This window comes from Pongo pygmaeus, chromosome 5, assembly GCF_028885625.2.
Source record: "Pongo pygmaeus isolate AG05252 chromosome 5, NHGRI_mPonPyg2-v2.0_pri, whole genome shotgun sequence".
Classification (NCBI taxonomy): Eukaryota; Metazoa; Chordata; class Mammalia; order Primates; family Hominidae; genus Pongo; species Pongo pygmaeus.
Window position 1 is genome coordinate 108,836,875 of NC_072378.2, and position 14,658 is coordinate 108,851,532.

General features: G+C 41.5%; 1 protein-coding gene across 8 annotated transcripts in view; it reads left to right on the forward strand.

The window, feature by feature from the left end:
- The window catches only part of ARMC2 (armadillo repeat containing 2), a 125,789-nt gene that overhangs the window by 37,991 nt on the left and 73,140 nt on the right, over nt 1–14,658 (forward strand). For all 8 annotated transcript variants that reach the window (XM_054490012.2, XM_054490018.2, XM_054490017.2 and 5 more), the window contains 2 exons: nt 7,762–7,838; nt 12,987–13,085. In XM_054490012.2, coding sequence (XP_054345987.1) covers nt 7,762–7,838; nt 12,987–13,085 — 176 coding nt within the window. The remainder of the gene's footprint in view (nt 1–7,761; nt 7,839–12,986; nt 13,086–14,658) is intronic.

Sequence of the window (14,658 nt, forward strand, 5' to 3'; positions counted from 1 at the left end):
GGGAGTTCGAGACCTGCTTGGCCAACATGGTGAAACCCCATCTCTACTAAAAATCCAAAAATTAGCTGGGTGTGGTGGCACATGCCTGTAATCCCAACTACTTGGGAGGCTGTAGCAGGAGAATCACTTGAGCCTGGGAGGCAGAGGTTGCAGTGAGCAGAGATCACACCACTGCACTCCAGCCTGCATGACAGAGCGAGACTTGTCTCAAAAACAAACAAACAAACTACAGCCCTGGAGCCAAATCTGGCCATCCATCTGGTTTTTGTTTGTTTGTTTTGTTTTTCTTTTTTACAGCCCTTGAGCTAATAATGGTTTATGCACTTTTTAAAATCATTACATTTTAAATGGTTACAAATGTAACCACGTAGTACCTGAATTTTCCCACTTGGCCCACAAAGTATGCAATATATATTATCTAGCTCTTTAGGGGAAAAGCTTGCTGACCTCTGACTAAAGAACCTTAGTCATAAGAATTAGAAGAACTGTCAGAATTATAGCAAAGTCTGAATTTTATAGTTTTGTTTTGTTTTTTTGTTTTTGTTTTTGTTTTGAGACAGAGTCTTGCTCTGTTGCCCAGGCTAGAGTGCAGTGGTGCGATCTTGGCTCACTGCAACCTCCGCCTCCCAGGCTCAAGCGATTCTCCTGCCTCAGCCTCCCGAGTAGCTGGGATTACAGGTGCATGCCACCACACCCAGCTAATTTTTCTGTTTTTAGTAGAGATGTGGTTTCGCCATGTTGGCCAGGCTGGTCTTGAACTCCTGACCTCAAGTGATCTGCCCACCTCAGCCTCCCAAAGTGCTGTGGTTACAGGCATGAGCCACCATGCCTGGCTAATTTTATAGTATTTTTAAAGAAATATACTTGTGTTTCTTTGGGGTGCATGTGGTCCAAAAGTAGATATTGTCCACATGATTGACTCATGGATGGGCAGTGGTAACTCAAGTCAGTCCGTGTGTAGCACTGCCATAGCCACAGATTGGTTCTGGCTGTTCAGAGCAAAATGTAGGACCCTCCTCACTGATTGCAAGAGAAGACTTTGCTTTTGCTCTTAAACATGTGGGCTGAGGAAGAGAGGCCTGGGAATGCCGGACCCATTTTGCTTTCATCAGAACTCCAACCTGGTTACAGCTGGAACTGAGGGAAGGGCAGAGCTGAGAGAATCGCAGAAAGATGCAGCCAAAGGCCTGATTGCACCATGCCTAAAACCCACCTTACCTGTCCACATTCAGGTTATGTGAGTCAATAAATTCCATTTATTGTTTAAATCCATTAAAATTAGGTTTTTGTTATTTGTCGATTAAGATATCCTAAAGAACAAAACAGTGCCAATCTGCCTCTACGAAGAATTTCACAGAGGAGCTTTAAGAAATAACTTCTGAAATTATTTTTGGTACATGAAAAATCATTGCAAAAAATTTAATTACAGTCTTTAATAATATGGAACAGGAAACTAGGAAGAACAATTTTGCTGGATGACTGAATTAAGATCCAAAAACATCTGATAGGCAAGAATGCTTTGCCAAATGCAGCACTGTGGAATTTAGGAAGAACAAGCAAAGGCCCAACCTGGATGGGAAAATCTGCCTTAGTGCACACGCAGGAAAAGATTAGGGACACCCACCACTGTGATGTGACCACCAAACCGCTAATGTCATTTTAGGCTGCAGTGTTACTTAGAACATCTCCTCTCTGTCTTCAAGCCATACTACCTTTGGCTGAGTGCTGGGTTCCAGACTTTAAAAGGGATCCAGACAAGCGAACACTCACTTCAAGTAACTGAGTGTCCTGGAACAGATTTGAAACCGCATCATGTGAGGAACAATTGAAGGGACTGGAGGAGTTTGCTGATGACATCAGTGACGACCACAGCCATAATAGTAAACATGTATTATTTACCATGTGCCTGGAACTGTGCCAAGCAATTGCACATCCTATCATTTAGTCCTCACAACAGTCTCACATTGGGGGATAGTGTTATTTACCACCCTCTTACACAGATGAGGAAACCAAAACTTACCCAAGGTCACACAGCTATAAGTGGTTGAACCATGGGATTTAAACCATAGGAGATGACTTTATGTGGGGAATGCAACATCTTTAAATATGTGCAGGATTATCAAGAAGAAAAAGAATAAAGATTTGTTTCATGCAGTTCCAATTAGTAGAACCAAGACCAATGAGCAGAGTTTACAGAGAAACAGATTTCTGTTGAGTACGGAAGTCCATCTATTCTTCCTTTTCTCCTTAACGGAGTGATTTTCTTTTCTTGATGCCTCTCTTCCCCATTCAGTCTTACTGTGGGACTTCAGCTCTACGGCTGTGTGGAAACCCTGGTAGGCTTCCCCTGCTATCCTATTCCTCCATGGCTACATTCTGTTATTTCCTCTGCCTGAAATCCTGTCAACCCTTGACTTATGGAACCTCTTAAATGTGTTCCTTCTTCTCCAGTTCCACTGTCACCCTCAGATTAGTCATTGTTCCTTCTCTCCAAGTCTCCTAAATACTCTTATCATTGCACACCCCCAAATCCCATCACTTCCTTGTATAAGAACCGATGACAGTTCCTTATTGCCTGTCAAATCAGATTCATTTACTCAACCCATAGAGTGGGTTGAGTAAACCCATAGAAACCTTCTATGCCTGTCTTACTTGCCCTGGGCACTTATCCCCTGCCCTCAGAATCAGGCTGCTTATGCCTGTCTTTATTTTCACTCATGCTATTCCCCTTCTGAGAGTAGTGTTGTCATTTGCTGGTTTAACTTTCATTCTTTTATTATTATTATTTTTTGAGGCAGAGTCTTGCTCTTTTACCCAGGCTGGAGTGAAGTGATGCAATCTCAGCTCATTGCAACTTCTGCCCCCTGGGTTCAAGTGATTCTCCTGCCTCAGCCTCCTGAGTAGCTGGAATTACAGGCGCCTGCCACCATGCCCGGCTGATTTTTGTATTTTTAGTAGAGATGGAGTTTCACCATGTTGGTCAGGCTGGTCTCGAACTCCTGACCTCAGGCGATCCGCCTGCCTCGGCCTCCCAAAGTGCTGGGATTACAGGTGTGAGCCACCGCACCCTGCCTATTATTTTTGAGACAGGGTCTCACTCTGTTACCCAAGCTGGAATGCAGTGGCACAATCACAGCTCACTGCAGCCTCAACCTTCTGGGCTCAAGCGATCCTCCTGCCTCAGCTTCCAGAGTGGCTGGGACTACAGGTGTGTGCCACGATGCTAGATAGTTTTAAAAATTTTTTTAGAGGGAAAGTCTTGCCATATTGCCCAGGCTGGCCTTGAACTCCTTGAACTCCTAGGCGCAAGTGATCGTCTCACCTAGGCCTCCGAAAGTGGTGGCATTACAGTCGTGAGCCACCACGCCGGCCAACTTTTATTCTTTTAAGGCCCATTTTGTGGTCCACTTCTCTCACTCAATAATCACTTCCTTCTTAGCACCCTCTAGTTCTTACAATCTGTTGAATTTCACATTCTAGTACTTTATTAACAACTCTATTGGACTTTTCCATTAAAAAACAGTGGTTCCTTAGTTCCTCAGAGTAGATTTTAAACTTCATCAGGGCAATGCCGTGCACATTCTTTAGCTCAATAAGATTTGGCTCTGGACTGTTTAGACAAGTGATTATTGACTCATAAGGAAAGAGAAAATTAATCTGTTTATTAAGTTCTTCCAATGTCAGTCACTGTACTAAGCAGAGTCATTGCATTCAATTTAAGATGAGGAAACCAGGCTCAGCACAGTGGCTCACACCTGTAATCCTAGCACTTTGGGAGGCCGAGATGGGAAGATTGCTTCAGGCCAGGAGGTTTAGACCAGCCTGGTCAACATAGCAAGCCCCCCATCTCTATTTAAAAAAAATTTAATGTTGAGGAAACCAAAGCTAAGTAGTTCGCCCAAGATCACAGTGCTGATAAAAGTTAGACCCAGGACCCAAACTCAGGCAGCTTGGCTTCAGAGCCTACATATACCCACCACACCATAAAGATCACATAGAACAGCAGTTAATACCAGTCCTGTGCTCTTTTTTATTTCTAACATTATTATTACTTTTTTAAAAATTATACTTTAAGTTCTGGGATGCATGTGCAGAACGTGCAGTTTTGTTACATAGGTATACATGTGCCATGGTGGTTTGCTGCACCCATCAGCCCATCATCTACATTAGTTATTTCTCCTAATGCTATCCCTCCCCTAGCCCCCCACACCCCCCAACAGGCCCCAGTGTGTGATGTTCCCCTCCCTGTGTCCATGTGTTCTCATTGTTCAACTCCCACTTATGAGTGAGAACATGCAGTGTTTGGTTTTCTGTTCTTGTGTTAGTTTGCTGAGAATGATGGTTTCCAGCTTCATCCACGTCCCTGCAAAGTACATGAACTCATCCTTTTTTATGGCCGCATACTATTCCATGGTGTATATGTGCCACATTTTCTTTATCCAGTCTATCATTGATGGACATTTGGGTTGGTTCCAAGTTTTTGCTATTGTGAACAGTGCTGCAATAAACATACGTGTGCATGTGTCATTGTAGTAGAATGATTTATAATCCTTTGGGTATATACCCAGTAATGGGATCGCTGGGTCAAATGGTATTTCTGGTTCTAGATCCTTGAGGAATTGCCACACTGTCTTCCACAATGTTTGAATTAATTTACACCCCCACCAACAGTGTAAAAGCGTTCCTATTTCTCCACATCCTCTCCAGCATCTGCTGTTTCCTGACTTTTTAATGATTGCCATTCTACCTGGAGTGAGATGATATCTCATTGTGGTTTTGATTTGCATTTCTCTAATGACCAGTGATGAGCTTTTAAAAATATATTTGTTGGCCGCATAAACGTCTTCTTTTGAGAAGTGTCTGTTCATATCCTTCACCCACTTTTTGATGCGGTTGTTTTTTTCTTGTAAATTTGTTTCAGTTCTTTGTAGATTCTGGATATTAGGCCTTTGTCAGATGGATAGATTGCAAAAATTTTCTCCTATTCTGTAGGTTGCTTCTTCACTCTGATGATAGTTTCCTTTGCTGTGGAGAAGCTCTTTAGTTTAATTAGATCCCATTTGTCAATTTTGGCTTTTGTTGCCTTTGCTTTTGGTGTTTTAGTCATGAAGTCCTTGCCCATGCCTATGTCCTGAATGGTATTGCCTAGGTTTTCTTCTAGAGTTTTTATGATTTTAGGTCTTCCGTTTAAGTCTTTAATCCATCTTGAGTTAATTAGTTCCGTGCTCTTCTTGAGAACTGGGAGACCCAGCACTGCTGAGCATTTGCATATAAGAAAGACACTTCATTTTTTCCTCTAGAAGTGGGGATACCTGTGTGTGGTATTTATGTAGGCAACCTCATCACTGACCATGACCTCAGGGAGAGTGGACTAGTGACTTTGAAAGCCCATTAGTTGAAAAGTATCTTGCTTGATTTTAATAGTTGTGTAGAGCAGGTGTATGTATTGAAAGGAAGGCCTTGTCCCTAGTCTCAAACCTTCTCGTTATTTCTAGGAGTGATAAATATCCTTGGTTCCACACCCTGACAAACTTGGTATTTTACCTTTTCACAGGGTTGATTCTTTTATTTCTGCCTTCTTTGAGAGGTCCCTGTCCCCATAGCCATTTTCGATTGGCTAGTGACATTTGCTATCATGTATTTTTATTATGTACAAATAAAGCAGTTGTTTCTGAATATTAATTAGACAATTTTTGGAAAATTGACTTCATCTTTTTCCTATTTTATGATTAAAGGAAGTGTTAAGTGTTTAAAAAAAAAAAGTGGGGGTGGCTGGTGGGTGCCATGGCTCACACCTGTTATCCCAGCATTTTGGGAGGCCGAGGTGGGCAGATCACCTGAGGTTGGGAGTTTGAGACCAGCCTGACCAACATGGAGAAACCCCGTCTCTACTAAAAATACAAAATTAGCCAGGCGTGGTGGCACACACCTGTAATTCCAGCTACTCGGGAGGCTGAGGCAGGAGAATCCCTTGGACCTGGGAGGCGGAAGTTGGGGTGAGCCGAGATCGCACCATTGCACTCCAGCCTAGGCAACAAGAGTGAAACTCCATCTCAAAAAAAAAAAAAAAGGTGGGGGGAACACGTTTATGAAGTAAAAAATGGTATTTGGAGAAGCTAATCTCCAGGGCGGTAGGAAAGGCCAAGGGCTAAGCTGCAACACAGCATAGTCACTGGGGGGCTCACTACACAGGAAGGAGAAGACACGGGCACATACAGATGTCCACAGGGACTGTCACATGTATAAGCTTTCTTTGTGAGTTTTTTGGAACAACTATTATATTTGATGGCCAAAAAGAAATTTTGATATAAAACTTGCACTCTTCTTCTCCTGGTGTTTTTTTACCTTGGAATTTTGTGCAGATATTTAAAAGTAAGTACTTCTAAGTGTCAGCTCTGGCTAAAGAGAAGCTGTATCTTTCAGAGATGTTCTCTACATTAAATAAAACTTTTTAAAAACCTGAGCATATAATCCTGCTATTGGCCAGCCACTGCTCTTTTATTTGGAATACAAAATATTTATCATCTGGGGACTGTCCAGATTTATTTTCAGTTTTTTAATGTTTAAAATATTTCTAAAAATAAGTATTTTCAGAGAATATTAATTTAATTTTAAAAATGGAATCAGGGCACATTTTTATGTAGTGGAAAGAGAAGTGAATTTGTAAATTATGAGACCTAAGTTCCAAATCTGTCTTTACTGTGTGACCTTGGCTACATCTGGCCAGCTGGGACACAGTTTCTTTATCTGCAGGGATAGGGAGAGGGAGGAAGAGAGAAAAAGAGACAGAGGTCTTTCCCAGCTCCCAAAGGCTAGGCTTTTGTAATCCAAGCATCCCAGAGTTCTTTCTTATTGTAACAGTGACCCCTTGTGGTATATATCCTTAACCAATTTTGTTTTGATTTGCAAGGTAAACTGGATTTTTTGTTCTTTGTAGTAACTGTTTTTCATGTTGTTAGGCAAATATGACTTGTTTTAAAAAGATAAATCTTACTGGAAAATCAAAGGTAAATTAAAGCAGCATATAGAGGCCAGGGGTGGTGGCCCATGCCTGTGATCCCAACACTTTGGGAGGCTGAGATGGGCAGATCACCTGAGGTCAGGAGTTTGAGAACAGCCTGGCCAACATGGCAAAACCCCGTCTCTACTAAAAATACAAAAATTATCTGGGCATGGTGGCATGTGCCTGTAATCCCAGCTACTGGGGAGGCTCAGGCAGGTTGCAGTGAGCCGAGATTGCACCACTGCACTCCAGCCTGAGCAACAAAGTAAGACTTCATCTCAAAAACACAAAAACAAAAACAAAAAAAACACCACATATAGAGCACCAAACCCCACCTTATAAACAATTCTCGATGGTTTCTTCAGAAACTGTATATTGGCTGGGCACAGTGGCTCACTCCTATAATACTAGCATTTTGGGAGGCTGAGGCAGGAGGATCAGTCGAGACCAGGAATCACCAGCCTGGACAACATAGTGAGACCCTGTCTCTACAAAATATTTTAAAAAAATAACCAGGCATGGTGGCATGTGCCTGTAGTTCTGGCTACTCGGGAGCCTAGGGTGGGAGGATCACTTGTGCCAAGGAGTTTGAGGCTGCAGTGAGCTATGATTGCAGGACCACTGTACTCTAGCCTGGGTGACAGAGTGAGACCTATCTCAAAATAATAAATAAGAAACTGTATATAGCAGACTCTTGTCATTTACAAAATTAGAAATGTTGTGATGTTTGCGCTGAGTGTTTTATGTATTCCTCCTAGGGACCAGGGGAAGAGACATGCGAGGGCCTCATCATGCCCCAGTAGCTCAGACCTGAGCAGGCTGCAAACCAAAGCAGGTGAGGGGTCCCCACACTCCTTCATCTACAGCATCTCCACTTGAAGGAAAAATGTTTGCACTGAAGATATCTATGTTGGCCACTGAAAACTTCAGGAAGTTTGTCCAATTTGATCACAAATCAACATTTATTTTTATACATTTTTATTATATTCATACAATCTTACCATCTTACCACTACCCAACTCTGATGGCTCAAACATCTATAGATGACAGTCTTTTTTTTTTTTGAGATGGAGTCTCGCTCTGTCACCCAGGCTGGAGTGCAGTGGCGCAATCTCGGTTCACTGCAAGTTCCGCCTCCCAGGTTCACGCCATTCTCCTGCCTCAGCCTCCCGAGTAGCTGGGACTACAGGCACCTGCCACCACGCCTGGCTAATTTTTTGTATTTTTAGTAGAGGCGAGCTTTCATTGTTTTAGCCAGGATGGTCTCAGTCTCCTGACCTTGTGATCCACCTGCCTCAGCCTCCCAAAGTGCTGGGATTACAGGGGTGAGCCACTGCGCCCAGCCTAGATGACAGTCTTAATGGTTTTATAGACATCATTTTGTAAAAGCATTTGGAAAGTTGCAAAACTTGACATTAACATAGTTCTTAGGTTCAAAGCTTGAGTTCAAGGCATTGCTTGGCTGGGCATGGTGGCTCACGCCTGTAATCCCAGCACTTTGGGAGGCTGAGGCAGGCGGATCACTTGAGGTCAGGAGTTCAAGACCAGCCTGGCCAACATTGTGAAACCCCATCTCTACCAAAAAAAAATAATAATAATACAAAAATTAGCTAGGCATGATGGGAGGGAGTGGGGCACCTGTAATCCCAACTACTTGGGAGGCTGAGGCAGCAGAATCACTTGAACCCAGGAGATGATGTTTGCAGTGAGCCTAGATCATGCCACTGCACTCCAGCCTGGGCGACAGAGCGAGACTCATCTCAAAAAAAAAAAAAAAAAAGATAATTGCTCACTTAAACTATATTAACTTTATTAAGACCGTCCTTTGGGCCTTTAAATTTTCTGTTTAATTGAGAAAATATATAACAATATAAACCACAGTCTAGAAATGATACAAAATGTATTCATGCAATAGAATATAGTTGTTACAAAAGTGAACTCATGGGCTTTTGTAATATTGTAATATTGAGTAAATTCAGTACAAACATAATATGAGATGAAACAAGTTGCAAAAGCAAAGACATATATTGTTTATGGATACACAGCCATGTGGTAAGCATGTGAAGTCAAGTGTAATCATAGTAACCAGTGGATTTAGGATGGTGGTAACCCCTAGAGGGAGAGGAGGAGGGGAATGGATGCAGAGAGCCACATATCTGTAATGTTTCGTTTCTTTAAAATAAGGGAAAGGATAAAAATATGGCAAAATGTTAATATCTGACCAAACTAGTGTGGGGTACACTGATGTCTGTTATATTCTTCATATATTTTTGTACCCATGAGATTTTACAATATTAAATAGTAGATTTCAAAAATTCTTATCTTCAAAACTTAGTTTTTTATCAATAAAATGACTTCTGTGCCATTGGGAATTTCTTTACTCAGGAAAATCTTAGATATACTAATTTCTGAGCCAGCATAGTTGCTAAGGATTTTACATTTACGTGCTAAAAACATCAGCCAATCCAAACATTGTGTCAGGTTTTTGTGTCCAGAACTCAAAGCTGTGGTTAACAACTATAATCACTGAGACAGCAAAATCTTCAAAAACATGCTGAAATTTTTGCTTGACTTACCCAATTTCCTGTTGAATCATAATGTTTATATTTAGCAAACTGTGAACCTAGATGAAAGTGCTTTCTAAAATATTAGATTGTTGCCCAAGATCAAGACAACCTTATTATTATTTGTGTGTCTGTGTGTATCTTAAAAAGCAATTATATGATTCCATGCTTCATTTTCTAGAGTAACTCAGGGATTGTGTATAAAATGGAGGCAGGAGGAGGCCCAGCGTGAGTGAAGAGGTGGAAAGGCTGTAGCCAGACACAACTGTGCCCTTTGAAATTCCTGGGAGAGGGTTGGAAGGAAACCTTCATACCAGTGACTGAGTAACTTTGGTTCTGAGAAGAAGTAAATCTCAGAAACATTCAGAAGGGCCCGTGAGGGTTAAATAAATTGTTCTGTGATTTCTGATTCACCCCTATAATTCAGCTCTTTCTGGGGTGAATAAGTTATCCATTTTATTTGTCCTGAAAAACAGGTTGATAGTCATGGTTTCTCATAGAAGCTCTCTATTAAGCATCATATTGCATAGGAGGTAAAAAATGCAGACTTGAACTTATTGGACTCAAAGTCTGGTTTCTAGTAAATTTAAGTGTGTCATAAATATGTGTCAATTAAATAACTCGCCTGACTTATTTTCTGGCTTTCACTTGCCTTGATAAATGTTGATTTTATTTTATTTTTTATATACTTTCGACTTTGAATAGGTTAGTTGTCCACAAATATGAGCAACTATGTTTTTTGTATTACTTGAATATTGATGTTTACTTTTAGAATCCATATCCATAAATTATCAAAGTTAAGGCAGATTCATAAAAACAATGACCCAAAAGATTGAGATGGTAGTCTACAAATTATCTGTAGTTCCAGAATCCCTGAGCCTGATGGGAAGTCAGTTAGAGTCTTGGTTTTGTGAATATTCATATATTTTGCTACAGAGTGCTGCCGCAGAAGACCCTACGGGGGTGGTATGTGATATGCAATGTGTATACCATATTGACTTTCTAAAATCCATATGTTCCTGTATCCCAAACCACATCTGATTCCAAAGGTTTTGGATAAGGGATTGTGAATCTGTACTGATGTGGGCTAATTTGTCCTAAAGACAATTCAATTTAGTATCTGATGGTGAAGTCTTGCATTGGGTTAGATAGATAATCTGAAACCTTGCTATCAAGGCTATTTACTGCACTGCAAATGTTTAATAATAGCTTTGTTGACAACCTCTTTCTATTTACTTTTGCTGCTTAGATGATCTTGGATGCCCTGTGTGGGTCAGCTGCTCTTGGCAGTGGGAAGGGTTGATAAAAGGCAAGCCTGGACTTGCTGCAACTGGTAGTGGCCATTTCTAGCATGTAGTATAACAGGAAGGCCTGTGTGTTGGGTGGGATAGGTAGATTGTACAGCCTCCCTGCTTCTCCTGGGTGACATCAGCACCATTTGATGGTTTGAGGATTCATTTCAGAATTCAAATACATCTCTGAATTCAAGTGAATTTTTAAATATATGCCATTATGTGTTATCTATGGATTTCTCTGCTATTTTCACAGATAATCATCAAGGGACTTTATTGGATTTCTTGATGCAGAGAATTCTATTTTAATACATATTAATATTAAAAAATATTAATATGGATATTTACTAAGGTATTACACACATTCAATATGTGTTGTATATATTTTTCTCTTCAAGAATAATAAGAATGTATTAGAGGCATTGGAAAATACAGAAGAGCACATAAAAGAAATTAATAATCCTAATCCCAATATTTAGAGATAACCATTGTTACCCCATTTTACAGAAGAGAGGTGAAGCAATTTGCGCACAGTCAACCAGCTAGTAGGTGGCAGAGCTAGGATTCAAACCCAGATGGTGACTCTGAACCTGTGCTATTAATAGGCCTCCTGCTCAACGTGTCCTTTGTTTAAAGTAACCTGAAAATACATGGGCCATATACCCTTTTGCTCCTCTCTCTGTCTCTGTCTCTCTGTCTTTCTCTGTCTCTTCTCTCTCTCTCTCTTCCAACCTCTCACCATCCGATTATTCCTGATTTCTAACTCTTTATGTGACATTTTTAGGGTCCAGGCATCTTCTGTGTGGACACTTAATTGGCACCAGGTCCACCCTGCCCCAAGAGGGCATGGACTCCCTGACTTGATGTAGACCAAGTGCCGGATAAAGGACTTAAGGGGTGGTCTTCAGAGAAGGGAGACTGAGGAATACATCTCAGGACTGTTCAGTAATGCCTCAGCACAGCAATGTCACCTCCAGCTACAGTCAGTGTTTTAGATCTTGAGATACTGCCTGTGTGAAATATAATCATAATTTGCAGTTTCTAATATGAGTTACATTTCCCCCCAATGTTACCCTTTAGTCGGCTTGTTTGCTGCAAGTCAGCATAGCTTTGAGGTCAAATGCAGAGGCTGGGGAGTTATATGACCCTGGGAAGATAAGTTAATACACCTGGGCTCCACTTTCTTCACTTGCAAAATAGGGACAGTTTGGGAACCTCCTCATAGTGTTACTGCAAAAATGAAATGGAGGCCTCCTGCATCTAGAGTACACAGTCAATGGTTGCTATTCCCTACAACGCATATTCACAGGCAGCATCTACTCTTGATGGCTTGGTAGTATCACACAGGCATGAGATATTGCAGGGGTGATAACCTGTTTGTATGCTTGTTTAATCAGGGAAATGAAATTAATTATATACTGTATATTGCTAAAGGCTTGGCACTGAGCTCAGAGCTTTACCTATACCATGTCTTTTAATTCTCATACCCTTGAAGGCAAATATTCTGTTTTGCTGATGAGGAAACAGAGACTCAGGAAGGATAAGAAACTGGACCCCATCACTCACCATGTCCATAATGGAGTTGGGATTTGAATTGAGATTTGTCAGCCCCCAAGGCCCAGGCTTTTCTGCTACACCACACATAATCACTTGGCATTAATGCTACTGGCCCCATGTTAGTGTGGACATTTTATTTCTATAGAAAAGAAAGTCATTTTAGGTCTCCCTTTTAGAAAATTTTTCATTACACATTTTTAAAATCCTTATTCTTTACATATCTATAGTTATCTATTCTACATTACAGAGGGATAAGTTTAAGTAAAAATGTACTCAAAACTGTTTGCCTTACTGACAGTCATCAGTATTTACAAAGCTTACTACTCTATGAAGTGACCAGATCATATTTTAAAGTTCTGACTTTTTTACATCATCCAGTCTGAGTTTAATTTGGGGTAATTTGATTAGAAGACCTGTAGTTCTAATGAGAAATAGTCAGGCTTGGGGAGCAAAGGGTAATTTAATTCTCTAGTTTATTAATTGTAGTGATGAATAGTAAAGGCTTTTGACCGTGCTTCATGACAACTCCTTTTTCATAGCTTTTTCTCCTGCTCTGGATTTCTTTTGCAGTCCCAAAAGCTGACCTGCAAGAAAAGGACGCAGAAATAGAAGTAGACGAAGTCTTTTGGAATACAAGAATTGTACCGATTTTGCGTGAATTAGAAAAGGGTAAAAAACAAACAAACCAAAAACTGTTTTTGTTTAAAAAAAAAAATACCTGTAGTTATTTATGTGTTCCCCATTGCCCTGATATTTTTAGTAAGTTTTCACTATCATTTCTGTGAACATGTTCAAAAACAAATGAAGTCATCTATTTATTTACCCTGTGTGTGTTAAATATTACATGCACACATACTTTTTAGTAAGATTATGCTTTAAATGCACCAAGAGAGCCAACTTCTAAAACTTCCTCTGTAATATAAATTAATTATCATTTCCTCTGCCCTAACCTCTCTCAAGTGGCTCTTCATACTCAAGAAAGTAAAAGATTAAAACAGATTTCAGGCTTGGAAGCTGAGTCTCATAAACTGGCGTCCTTGACAGGTGTGCCCATGGTTTCCTTGGTCCAACTGGTATATGTCCTACTCTCTTGAAGGGAGCACATCTGTCAGGAATGCCACCCACAGCATGGGAAACGGCCTGGGATGTGTCCCAACCTTGCGCTCTGAACTGCCCCAGAAGTGAAGGCCCACCATCGATGGGTCCCTGCAAGGGTAGGGAAAGCATGTCATGGGATGGCCTTCCACTTTCTCCCTCTTTGCAGCTAGCTCCTCAAGGATTCTCTTTCTGAAGTTAACCAGGCTCCTCTGGAGTAGTGGTCATAGCCCTAGGGAGAGCCCAGGGCCTGGCACACAGTGCACAGTAAGCCTTTGCTAGGAGTTGTTGATGAGCAAACCAGCTTGGTAGCCACAGGAAGATGCTCTAAGAGAAGCAGGGTAAATGAATCCTCCCCAGCAACCAAACAGGGATGTGCTGCAAAAGACCTGATTACTGACAGGTTCAAATGACCTCACCCCTCCTCTGCTCCCCATTGGTGCTTGGCTGTGTTCATGGTTAATGTGGGAGCCCTGGACAGGGTTCTGGTCCTGGTGCTGCTACTCGCTAAGCATATGGCCATGAGGAGTCACCTAGACTCTGTGTGCAATAGTGTTCTCACCTGCCAGACGAGGTGGAGATTAGGTTATCTCCAAAGGCTTCTGCAGTCCAAAGTCCTAAGGATATGAATGTGATGACTTTTTCCCCTCTAGAGTTACTATGTTCACCCTCATATTAGTGTGCCAGGTTAGCTTTGGGCCCTTTATTTCAGGAGATACGTGCAAACACTAGTGAGAAGAACAATGAGTCTGGGTAAGGGTTACACAAGAAAATAGATTGCAAAACATTGAATGGGGACACTGAGTCAGTATTGTGAAGGCCTTTCTTATACGAAGTCTTCCTACAGGAAAGAAGGATTTTTTTTTTTTTTTTTGAGACAGAGGGTCGCTCTGTCACTCAGGCTGGAGTGCAGTGGCGCAATCTCGGCTCACTGCAACCTCCGCCTCCCAGGTTCAAGCTATTGTCCTGCCTCAGCCTCCCGAGTAGCTGGGACTACAGGCGCCTGCCACCATGCCTGGCTAATTTTTTGTATTTTTAGTAGAGATGGGGGTTTCACCATATTGGCCAGGCTGGTCTCAAACTCCTGACCTTATGATCCACCTGCCTTGGCCTCCCAAAGTGCTGGGATTACAGGCGTGAGCCACCG